We start from the raw sequence: 13,091 nt of genomic DNA on the forward strand, positions 1-13,091 counted from the left end.
TCACTTAAACCAGAATGACTAGCAGAGAGTTTGACACTCTGAATATCACAGTGAATAACAATCAGGAAGTTGCATTTTCTTTTGAATCCTCCAAATGTAAACTCTTTTACTTACAGGTGTTCATTAATATTTCATGAAATAAGTAAAGGCAAATGCCCCAACATCATCTAATGAATATCATGTTTTACATTTTGAACAGATTAACCTGAATGTGAGTTGACCCGCCCAGCCCGGACTGACTAGGACTCTAGCGGAGAATATACCTGGAGAAAAGGCGCAGGCTGCACACCTCGCATAATAAAACACATGGTTTATTATCAGTGTGATAGAAATGAAATCACTGGACAATTAGAAGCATGTCTACCCATCATCAGCACCATGACAACAGCTCTATAAGAACAGAAAAACACTGGATGAGTCCTGCCCCCCCGCCGGCTCACAAAGGTCGAATCACAGATAAATAGGCCTACTCCAAAATAGCTGGTGCACCTATTTACACAACCATCCATTTAAATTAATATAAATAAATATTTACACACATAAATTAACACCCTCCCTCCTCGTGCTCGTGTTAAATAACCAGACAAACCTGTTTCACAGATAGAATGCTCATCACCCACTTTTTCGTACCCACAATGCTTTTTCTGTGTGAAGACAAACACAAGCACACGCACACCACATTCACTCAGGCGCACACGCACACAATGTTGTTTGTCGGCTGCTCACAGCATCTCAGTCTCACAGGATGCAGGCAGGGGGAGCAAAATGGATGTAACACAGTTACCACCATGTCCTCAGGGGAATGAAAAGAACGTAACACAGATGAAAAATCCCTCTGTGCTCTCTGACACTGGCCCACGGGTGTCTTCCTCTGCCTTTTTCTCTCTACCAAGCCTTCCTCCTCCTCCTCCACCTCCTCAGCCCTGTGTATGTGGCAGGTCAGTCGCAGTGGTGTAAAGCTAGAAGTAACGGTGTAACGCCTCTGTGTGAGTGGCTGCCTCCCGCTCGGCCCTGCGTCTTCCCCCTGCTTCATTTCCGCTGCTTCTCCTCTTTGTCGCCGGCCTTGTTGCCGGCGTCCCCGTGCCGGTTGTTGGAAGGGTTGTTGAGAAACATCTTGTCGAGTCCTTTGAGAGCCTCAGTGAGGTAGTTCTGGAGGGCGGTGAGCGCGGCGCAGATGGCGGGCGACCCAAAGCCGTGCGTGATGAAGGAGAAGTGGGAGAGGCAGCTCTGGATGCCGGGCTCCAGGATGGGGGTGGGCCTTGAGTTGCCCAGGGGAGTCCTGTCCTGGGCCAGCAGGTCTGTGAACTCCTTACACAGCTGTCTGCAGTGGGGAAGACAACAAGATGTCAGGAAGGAACTCTACACAACAACTGTCAGTATTCAGTGCCATTACATTTAATTCAAAGGTTTATTCTCCGTTTTCTTGAGAAAACAGGCCGCTACTAAATCTCATATAATAATCATGTTAAAAACTTTCAACTAAAAGCCACGAATCTCCAATTATCAAGTTAAAATGAGCAGAGACCTCCAAGAGCCCAAAAACATTAGTTGCACATAATCTGATTTGAGTTTCATAATTTGAGTTTGTTGATTTTTTTATTATAGGAATTTGCACCACATCAAATAAGATCCTTCATTTTACCTAATCTTTGCCTGGTGTTCTATCACGGCCTATAATCCCCCTCCCCCTCAGGTTAACAGAGTAATCCAGCCATGGGACCCACTAATGCAGCATCGTGGGGAATTTAATCAAAAAAATATCTCATTAAAGAGATATTTCTAGTTGATAATCCATTTTTAAATCGCATTAAAATCCGAACACAATGAGTGGCCGATATTGGCCTTGTCAGCAAACCAGTGCACAGGATAAATTGTGTAACTGTGCCTCAGTACATGCACCCAAATCAGCCACATGCCTCTGAGAGTCGACCGTGTCAGGGGATGAGAGTGATGATATTTTACAGCATGAGTTGCAGATGTTCTTGCGATGCTAACTGAAACTACTCTGAATTTAAAATAAATAAATAAATAAAAGTCTTATAGAGCAGGGAAACGTGTGTTACAGGAAAAAGAAGCATGTTCACTTTAAGCTGCATTTCAGTGTTTCTTTTTTCTTTTTAAGAATTTCAACAACTGAACAGAGCAGATTCAAATACAATAGTGATGTTGCAGAGCAAGAAATGGTGTCCTGTAATCTACCAATTGCCTCCCAAATAAAACCAATAACAAACAAATCACTGACTCCGTACACTGCTCTCTGAATATATAAATGATGAGTGCTGTATTCAGTGGATCATGGTTTGCACCACAAAGCGAAAAGCAGCGGTTCCTCCAGAATAGCGGTGTTGTAAAGGTGGAAAGAAAAAGCAGCATTCAGACCATCACTGCAACCCAGACTGATGAAATTCTTGCAGGTAGTTCAGCAGCTCCAGAAGGCAGCAGCGTGACCCCACCCATCTATTCACTGAGACAGGATTCACTGAGAACTTTCAGCTATAAAGCTTGTTGCATCAGTTCTGTGCTAAACAAGACAAGATGTGAAACACGTAAAAGAAAAAAAAATCTCCCTCAAGTCACATGGTGAAAACTGACACCACAGCTTTGCTAAATTTTTCACAGGAATGTTGTACTCCATCCTCCTGCACTTATTTTATCCTTTTTATTCTAGAGGTTTTAAGTGTTAATATAAGAATCTTGCACTGCTTTACAGAGCAGGAGTTTATGTTGAATACATAAAATGTAGATGCAAAGAAATTCTAATTTCCCCAGATAGGTTTGCATGACATAATGTATCCCCAAAGGCAAAAATTTTCCTTTTGTATCCCCTTTACCTAAGGCCTTTTTTGTGATCTAGTGTAGCAGTTTGTTTTTTCTTAAATTTTTCTGAACCCATGTTCCCTCTGCCTTCTTCCATCTACTATTCTTTCATTGTGTGATTCCCTGTGTTTCCCAGAATGCCTTTGGAAAATAATCACAGAAAAAGAAAAAAAAAAAAAAGCACAAACCTGATGCAATAAGATGCTACAGTGAAGTTGTACGTGGAAAGAGTGGTAGTATTTTTCCAATTGAAAGAATGGAGTATTTCCTTCCCTGGAAAACAGGCCTTGTGGCTCAACTGTATTCTGGTACTGTGAGATAACTGAGTGAAGGATTTGCTGCAAAATGTGTGTTTAATTTCACTTTAACGACTGACATTTATGTTTATCTAAACACCATCTTAACCTTTAACACCTGCTCCATATTCTTCAGGAATACGAAAAATACTCTCATCAAACATGAAAATGCAAACAGAATTACAAGGCTAATGCCAATAGCACATTTCTCTTCACAGTCCAAACCAAAAATAATACGAACCTAATGATAAAAAAAAATCTGTTCAGTTTGAGGCCTTCACATTAAAAACAAATCTCTAATTGTTAATGTGTCATCTGTGAAAAGAGGACACTAAGTGCATCTTTATTCCTCACCATATGGCTCCATAAAAAAGTGCATCGGTGAAAGAGAATCACCTCTTCACCTCGTTCTCCTTGTTACTTTTCAGCAAATCATCCTTTGGTTTTAGGCCCACATATTATATTCAGGAGACCCATCTCTCTCTCTCTCCCTCTCTCAGATTCATACTCGCATGCCCCATGCACACACACACACACACACACACACACACACACACACACAGACTAAGAGGCCTAAGGGCAGAGCTCCAGCAAATGAGTGACAGGCTGTGCAGGCCAAGCCCAGCTGGGGTTAGGGGAGTAGAGAGGAGAAGCCGCCACCGCGGGCTACACTCAAGGCTCTCGCTGTTGTTTTCTGGCGACTTGAAACACTTCACTGCTAAATAATGAATTTCTAACAGGCAGCACCGACACCCCGTATTGGAACAGGTTTGAATCTGAGCATCAAACATCCACCACGAACACACCCTACATACTGAGTACCACACGAACGCACGCACACACACACACACACACAGACAGACAGACAGACAGACAGACAGACAGATGGTTTATGCAGTGCAGGCCAGCAGACGGCACTTTTTATGCAAGCTAAAAATACAAGCTTTTTAAAGGGATCTTTGATTTACCAGAAAAACTCACATTCAGGGGAATAAATGCACATCAATTAAAGCTACTCAGTAATTAGCAAAGTGCAGAAATCTAAAGTGATTTAATCCACATTTATAAATCCACATGACCACTGCTGCCCTGGTTTCTTTGGAAAAAAAAAAAACTATCCTGCTCAGTTGCTAAAGGTAATCACAAGATCCAGGATTCAATTCCACAGTTTAACGGCCATAAAAATGGATTAATATAAGTAACTTTACAAGGAGAACCAGTAAAATGGATCGCTTCTGAGACCAGAGGAAGAGGTCAAACATACACTCACAACCTCAGAGCTTGTATTTTATAATGTCTGTGAGCTGTACAGGCCACATAAAGAGCATCAAATAAGGTTCATCTGTACTTGAGCTAAAGGTTATCCTGTGGATCCTGGAGTTGCATACAAAGCACTTCTGACACCCTCTCTTGATGTATTTAAGAATAAGTTTATATTACAATCAAAAGGTGGAAATTGAAGCTTTGATATTTTTGTTCAATCATTATAAGACTCTCGGCTTAAATGTGGCTTTATCCTCATTTGTTCAATGCGTCGACTGAATTTAAACCGCCCTAATTTTTCCTGTGTGGCAATTTTTCAATCAGCCATTTTCATCACAGCTTAGATCTATACTGAGCTCAATGCCTCTCATTAACAAAACGTCTCCACTCTCCTTTTCAAATGTCAGTGGGGGGGGGGGGGCCATGGAGGCCTCAGGAAAATGGGAGAGAGTTTAATTTTACAATACACCAGAAATATTCCTGTTCAGAGAGGTTGAGGGCTGTTTCTCACCTTGTGTGCAGCCACGTTGCTCCAATCAGACGGGGAGTTTCTGAGCCTAAATACATGTCTATGAAATATGGGAACATCTGCTGCATAAGACGACTCTCTCTCTCTGGAAATATCTCAGGACATTTCTGCTCTACTGGGAAAAAAAAGATCCTTCTTTCCTTCTTGCTCTTTTATATGCTGACAGAGGGCCCTGACCTTTACACTATTTATTTTCCACTATCCCTCTCTCTGTTTGGATCAACCCAAATACCTCTTCTTCTTCTTTTTTTTTTTTTAATGATTAAACAACACGCAATAATCCCTGTACCACTGGAATCTCCCTGTGTGCCTCGCTGCAGACATGTGTTATATATTCAATGAGAGGAAACACCACATAAAGACTGTGAGGGAGCAGAATCTAATCAAACGGTCCATCAAACTCACTTTGTCGCCAGCAGCATGTTTTTCCGCGTGTGCAGCTCGTTGGGGTCCGCGTGCTGCCGGTTGAGGTACTCGCTCACGGCTTTGGTGGGAAACTCCGTCTCGCAGATGTAACCGAAATCCCGGGCCAGGTGGACCGCTTCACCTGAGGGTGGGGAGTGGGGGGATTACACGAGCGGTACATTACAGTCAATTTAAATATAATATAGACAAACAGAGAAAGTCAATATTTAATTTCACTACCATAACTGTCACTTACATTTTATCCCTAACCCCGCCCCCTCCAAATCCTCACGTGCGTGTTTTTACAGCTTATAAAAAATGAGTAAAGCCAGTTCATGTTTGTCCCATGCAGCCTAGCAAACGACACGTTATCACGTCATCTTTTTACGCACTACTTCCCATCAGTGTCTTTGCAGCTGACGCTAAAACAATCGAAAAATGGAAAAAAAAAAAGAGAAAAGAAATTGAGCTTTATTGTGGAAAAATTAAGAATATGAGCTAATTACTTGGTTTCCATCATTATTTAAAAAGGAGCTGATCTATTGTAGTATACTTTTTGCAAGCAGAAGTGAACACAACCTTTAAACTTTGACCTGTAAAAGGTTAAAGTTTAATAAAAAAAATCTTTGAACTACGTTTCCAAATGAACAGGTAAAATCATGTAAGCTCCATGTGTTAGAAACAAGCCCCATGTACAAAATAAATGGGCTGCAGCCTAAAATGCTGGTGTACAACGGGGGAGGTTCCGCTCTCAGCTTTTTAATCAATTCATTAATTAAATTAATTTAGCAAATCTAACCACATCTCTCCACTTGCTCAACATTGAATTTTTCTCTCCCTGGCTCTGGAGGCTCTTGCAGTTTATAGACACAGTGACTTTGTCAAGCCTGTGAGGTCATGACCTTTGCAGTCTCACATTTTAGCTTATTTGATTGGTACATTTAGACTCTGGCTGTCACTTAAATAGCAGGAATAAAATCCAGGTGTACATCTTTATTTCAGTATGGAGTAGGGGTAGTTTCTGTGGAAGGAGGGAAGGGGGATGTTTTCTTTTTTCTTTTCTTTTTTTAACTTAACAAATCTTTAGGTTTCTTGTCTGTTGACACATATTTCCCCAGACTGTCAGAATAAAGAGTGCAGTATTTCTTCAGTCACCTTCTACTAGAGATGTTAGTAATGTGACGTTGGCAGCTTTGCGTCTCCCAGCAGGTAAATTCAGTCCAATCTTCTCCAGCTTTTCCCTCAGACATTTCCCACCGTTTTTGGACTTTGCTCTGCAGAGACAAAGGAAACAATTTCATGTAAAAAAACAAAAAAAACAAAACAAAAAAACCTTTACTGTGCAGTAATATTTAGATGTATGTTATTAATATCCAGTTTGTCTCCAGAGAATTTCATGTTGTTAAATGACAGAGGCCTTTTCATAGCTCAGGGCTTCATTAATAGATTTTGCAGCATGGTGAGTGAGCCACATGCTTCTTCAGACACTGTCCACACACACACACACACTCTCTCTCTCTCTCTCTCTCTCTCTCTCTCTCTCTCTCATACACGCACACACACGCACACACATAGCGTCTGCATCAACTTTCAGTCGTACCTTCTCAACACGCCCCCCAACAAAGAGGCGTTCAGGCACTCGGGCGGGGACAGTCTCCTCTGCACCTCCCCTACGGTCACTTTGTACTTGGAGGTGGAGCTGAGCAGCGACAGGCGGCCCGGTACCGAGCAGAACACCTCGTTTATGTTGACGGTGACTCCACCGATCAGGCCGTCCTTACCCAGCATCAGAGAGCCCACATTTTTGGGCGGCATGGGGACTGAAAGAGGAAGGTCATAGGGGCACGATGAGTGGATGTGTTACATAACAAGTTTCATTTATTAAATACATTAGCAACATCCGGATCCTGCTCCAGCATCAAACCTTTAAACGTGTCTCCTCTGTCAAACTTAGTGCAGCGCGCTCTCAGAGGGCGTCCCTGGCCTAATGAGGCGCCCACGCGCCGGGCAGTTGCTGTTATTTAATGTCGCGCGACATTCTCATTACAATATTATCGATTGTTGATTGGCTCGCGCTCCCAAATCGCATTAACCACCTCCCCGTCTTTCCTCCACGGCCGGTTTAACTCCCACCAGCAGCACTGGGTGCTCCTCCATCCAGCGCGTTAATGCTCGCGCTAATGTTGTTAAAAAAAAAAAAAAAAGAGGAGAAGAAGAAGAAGCCTGCCAGGCTCGTGCATGCGTAGGGGCCAGTGCGAGGGGTTTTTTGATAGCTCCACGGGGGATAATACCGCAGATTAGCTCTAAACGAGCTCACGAGATCTCCGTGAGCGGTGCCATTTATTACATCAGCGGCTTAAATGCCCCGCGGGGAGCTCAGTCACTCAACATCCCGTAACTAAATCACCGCACATCATCAGAGCGGCAGCAGCATGGCAGCCTGTCAGCGACACACTGCCTGCGAGTCAATATACCGGGATCGTTAACCCGACCTCTCCAACTCCTCACCCTGCACCCACAAAAAAACAAAACAAAAAAAACAAAACAGCCTCATGGAGATTTTCTTCCTGGTCCGGTTTAGATCCAGACCTACATCTATATCCTATCTGTCCATGTAGTTCTACACACCGTAAATCAGATTTCATTACACACATAAGAAATTAATTATATGACTTTACTGGGATAAAGAAACAGCAGGATAAACATCATATCAACAACCTACAAAAAGAGTTATGAATAAAATGTTCCCAAAATTATTTTGGAAAAAATATATTTTTAAAATATGTTTGATATTTATTTTATCATATAGGCCTATGGTTGTGTGTGTGTGTGTGTGTGTGTGTGTGTGTGTACCTTTCTTAATTACTGATTGATCCAGGATGTTCGTTCCGTTGGTGTCTTCAATGGTCTGTCAGAACCAAGAGAAATACAAATCTTTATTATAGACTGCTTAATACAACATCATCCGCACTGTAATGCTGTAATAAGCCACTTAACGAGCACGTGGAGCTTGATGTTCAATTCAACCAACACAATCCAAGACTCACAGACATACAGACACACACACAAAAAAAAATCCTGCAGGAGCCAGTTCAGATTTCAAAAAAATAGTTATTTGTATCCAAACAGCAAACAAATCTAGTTTATAATCCACTGGTTTAGTCATCATGATGCGGCCAGAAAAAAAGACCCCCATTCATCAATCTCATTCATCATCCTGCCAAATAAATTCCCCCTTTTAAATAGACCCGATGTCAAAAGGAATAATTCGTTAAAACAAATTTATATGGGGGTTAATAAATGCATGACACAAATACGGGAAGCCAGAAATGAGAATCTATCGTGGAGGTTAAATGGCAGACAATTCGTGATGGTTGTGCCCTGAGGGGGAAGCGAGGGTAAGATGAAATCCTACACAGCTCACTATAAAAGTCAGTTTCACAGAAGTCTGTGGCAGCTTTGCTTTGTGTGTTTGGCACCTTCAGCAGCAGCACACAAAAAAAAATCTATAGCATCCTGTAAAACAAAAATGACAGCCTTCAAATTCTATTAAATCAGCCACAACAATAGCATGAGCATGAATAATAATAATAGGCCTCATAATAATAATAATAATAATAATAAAAATAATAGTTTTGCACTATATCTTATATTTCTGCATGTCAAAATGAATACAAAAATGAATAAATATTGCAGCGTCTTCTTCAGACTTTTCTCCTTTAAATGTATTTTCACGGTTGTGGCAGTAAATTCACAATCTGTGAAGCCCGCCTCATGCCACATCTCAGCATCTTCTCATCAAACACGTCTCAGGTCTCCTAAAGACAGTTTGTTTAGCTGTGGGCCGTTTGCAGTTTGAGGCTACAGCTGCTGGGAGAGTCCAGCCCTGAGGGAGCTGCTCTGAGTTCACTGACCTTAGCTCCAAAGGCGCGGGAAACATGCGGAGACAGTGAAGAAGACAGCTGTCGACAATTACCAGCCCGCTTCTTCCACTGCAACCGTGTTCATCTTATTTATTTGTTTATTTTGATTCTGGTTGTCGCCTGTTCTAACTGTGTTCAAACTGAGCAAAGGCGGTTACATTTTGCCTACCTGAAGTAAATATGTGTGTTTTAGTTAAAATGCCATTACTGTAAATGAGAATGTTCAAATTGATGATTACAATGCATACATTTCATATCTGCTATTGAGATAATATTCAGTAATGGTGATAGAAATGCAGTGGCTTAATCCCTGTCCAGCGGTGTTCTCTGAGGTGCAGGTCAGTTTGGTCTTTCTCGGATACAGTGATAATATCAATGTCCTTAAAATAAGTTTTCAAAAAAAAAAGAAAAAAAAACCGAGTATAATTGTGTTTGTAAAACTGTGTTATATTCAACCCTGTGACCTTTGGCTCACCTGAACATCCTCCATACCGTGCAGCCCATGCAGCAGTCCGTCGCCCATACCGGGCTCCAGTCCCGGGTGAGCGGAGTGCAGCAGCACGTCGGGCCGCCGTACACCACCGTAGTCCCGCCGAGGGTCCAGCCCGGACAGTTGAGGCAGCGAGGCCCGAGGCTGCGCCAGCAGACCCGAGCTGTCCATCCGGTCCCCGGCGGCGTCCTGCCGCTGCCGCGCCCCCCATGCGCCCTGCTGGCTTTGGTGCAGGGAGTTCAGGGAGTACGGGTCGCTCACGTGGGAGTACGGGTCCTGGCTCTGGTAGTGAGCGAGCGGCTGGTATGGCGGCGGGAAGTACGGAGGCTGGAAGTCCGACGAGGGCGCATGAGACAGCGGCGGCGCGCTGGAGTAGGGTCCCGCATGCGATACCGAGCCCAGCTGGGACAGACGCGAGCTGTGGCTCGAGACACCGTCATGCCGGTCCTTGAAGAGGGTGAAGAGGAGAACAGAAAAAAATCAGCTCTGTGCGGAATTAGATCCACATTTAAACCAAATGAAACCACATGGAGGCCCAGGATCATGATGCATTTATTAGAGTATAGCCCCTGGTGTTGTAGCCAGAGTAGCCTAAATAGCATTGAATCTCCTGAACAAAAAGCACAGAAGAGCCTGGAGGTAAAATGTTACAGCCTAATTTAAAATGTCTCAACGAAATCCTCACAGCAAAATCTACGGATTCACCGTTTGCGCAAAGGAATACAGAAATACACAGAGGGGAGAGAACTCACCGCAGTGGAGTATGAATGAACTAACATCTGTAAACCCTCTGTAGGTCTCACGGTAAAACAGCAGGATAGTGAAGACGTTGTTGGGCCGAGACAGACAAACTCATTCCAGGTGGAAGCAGTGCGTCGGTATCTGCAGGCTCGCGCTGCTCTACAGCTCCACACTGAACCTTCCTCCGCCCGGAGCTTCCGCCGCTCTGAGTGTGAGCACCGTGCTCCCGCCTCTACCCCCGGTATATGGTGTAATTGTTATTCATGACTGGGACTTACAGGAATATTAATGTGCGCGAGGCAGGGGACTGGCGACACATGGAGCGTGAAGCCTCTCGCGCAGCCGTGAGTGACGTTTAAATTCCGTGGAGAGCCGAAACGACGCGCGAACAGCAGGAGATAGAAAAGAAGACTCTCTCAAGCTGGAGAAAGCGAACAGGGTGTCCAGACCCGTGAGGAGTTCCCCCATCACAAAAATAATCGCTTTGGGGCCTTTTGTGGGCAAAGTCTGACGCAGGAAGAGCACACTTTCTTGCCTGTGGAGACAGTTTCCACAAACTATTTCTCCGCAAACTTGCTTTGACGCAAAACCAATATAACAATAAAGTGAACCGCTGTTAAAAAAAAAAAAAAAAAAAGCTTAACCATGACGGCAATACCACCAGGGTCACGGCTTCGGTTCCCATCGGGCACACTCAACATCTGAGCTAATATAAGACATTTAGAAAAATAAACAGCTCACTTTGACGCACAAAATATTTTTCACTCGCTCAGACATTTAAACTTCAACCTGATAACCTCCTGCAAAATAAAACTGCGACTAATGTTGTGTTGCAGCTGCCCTCTGTTACTCAGAAAACACAGTCCAGGCACTACAGGGCGCGTGAAGGGGCTCGCGTGAATGGTGTCAGCAGTCAAAAGAAGCGATTAAACTTTATATCGTAGACAACGCGGCCCCTCTTTCTTTGCCCTCTTTGGGCGACTTGTTTAACAACATTACAGCCTCCCCTCCTCTAGCGCCGTGGGAGAAAAGCCATGTGCGGCACGAGACAAGGGCTTCCCACCGGGCTGAGCCGAGGGGCCTCGCGGGCTGCCCTTTTCTTCGTCTGCTTTGTTGATCGAGCCCTTTCAGCGAGAGCCGGTCGGAGCAAAGCATTTCGCCCCCGCGCGCGCGGCGGTATTTCTCCACTTTCCTCTCGCTCCTTTTTTCTTTTTTTTTTTTTTAATAATTGTTCTGGGATCTAAGCCAAAAGATTTACATACTTCTGACACATCACCCCGCTCTGACCCAGCGTTTCTCAAAGTTGTTTTTCATGCAATTAAAAAAATAAAAATAAAAAAAAAATAAAAAAAAGCCATTTAGTCCTATTTATTTTTTAAAGCATGTTTTTTCAGCATCACTGGTCTACGTTTAACTCTTCTTTAGACATATTTACAGATATAAATTTAAGAAGTTCTACATAACATTGCTTTTTAACAAGGATTCAGTAAAATAAAAAAAGCGCAATGCCATATTTAAAATATCCTATCAGTAAATTTAAAGAAATAAAAAATTAAATAAAAATGATCTATATCCAGTGTCAAATATTTTCATTTTTACCATATGATGCAAACAGTGAATGGACCTGCAGCGTAGCCACATACATAACATAAAATAACACAAGAGCTCGAAAACATATGAGCGCAAATGAGCTCAATTTCTGTCTGAAGGAAATTATCATGTAGTGAAATGTCCTCCAGTTCACATCCACAGCCAGCACATCACAGAATAACAGGCCTAACACCCCCTGGAAAACACCTCAACTCAACTCAACAATGACTAAAACTTAATTATTTCCTAACGTCTAATAAGTCGATTTCCCCCAAGACAAAAACAGCTGGACGATAACGTTACCTCATAAATATCTTCATACTTGACATTCTCAACTAGTTTCCACAGCATGGTCGCTTCTCCAGTGTCGGTAAACCGAATGCAGCCAAGTGAGAAAGGGATGTCTCAACTCTCTCTCTCTCCCCTTCCCTCTCCCTCTCTCTCTCTCTCTTTCTCTCTCTCTCTCTCTTTCTCTCTCTCCGCCCTCTGTAAAGTCAGGCAGCAGGCTTTGTGAATGGGGAACCCCTGTAAAGCCTCCACTACTGTGAAGATAGGGCGGGTTGACAGAAGCAGCCATAAGCAAAAGGAGCAAATAAATAAATAAATAAATAATACAGGAAATACTTTTTTTTTTTTATTCTGAGTCTCTACAGTTCCCAAAATAAAAGCACAATGATTTAACAAAAGACTTGATATTGTCCACAGATGAGCACCTTATGGCTGACAACTAATAAGATTTAAATGAAGTGAAAAATGAATGAAGGTAGATCATGAAACTATGACTTAGACTATAGGGAACATGATGTGACATAATATTGATTTCTATATACAAATTGAAGCATCAACCAACATGAATTTCAATCTTTAAAGTTTTTTTTGCGTAATCTTTTTCATTTTAGTTCCTATTTTCTTATATTTTCGCAATGCCAGACAGTCTGTTGTTTTCTTGATAAAGGATGGTGGGCTGTGTAAACACCTGGGAGAACAATGGACAGTCCAGGACTTTATCCTTTTATCCATGAGAAAGTCTGATATGT

At 42.8% G+C, this 13,091-nt stretch overlaps 1 protein-coding gene across 2 annotated transcripts; it reads right to left on the bottom strand.

The window, feature by feature from the left end:
• Positions 1-293: 293 nt before the first annotated feature.
• Positions 294-12,459, bottom strand: tfap2b (transcription factor AP-2 beta). 2 transcript variants are annotated; one of them, XM_023414908.2, is made up of 7 exons: positions 12,358-12,459; positions 9,709-10,170; positions 8,164-8,218; positions 6,911-7,130; positions 6,466-6,584; positions 5,311-5,452; positions 294-1,321 (listed from the first exon to the last, which is right to left on the bottom strand). In XM_023414908.2, exons 1-7 carry the CDS (start codon positions 12,403-12,405, stop codon positions 1,030-1,032), a joined length of 1,338 nt encoding a protein of 445 aa, XP_023270676.1. In that variant the 5' UTR covers positions 12,406-12,459; the 3' UTR covers positions 294-1,029. The 2 variants fall into 2 exon arrangements, with proteins under 2 accessions (XP_023270676.1, XP_023270677.1); XM_023414909.2 differs by lacking the exon at positions 12,358-12,459 and adding an exon at positions 10,476-10,718.
• Positions 12,460-13,091: the final 632 nt, after the last annotated feature.

The sequence above is a fragment of the Seriola lalandi genome, unplaced genomic scaffold (genome assembly GCF_002814215.2).
Source record: "Seriola lalandi dorsalis isolate HSWRI2012SDOR001 ecotype SW California unplaced genomic scaffold, Sedor1 jcf7180002054544, whole genome shotgun sequence".
In the NCBI taxonomy this organism is placed as follows: domain Eukaryota; kingdom Metazoa; phylum Chordata; class Actinopteri; order Carangiformes; family Carangidae; genus Seriola; species Seriola lalandi.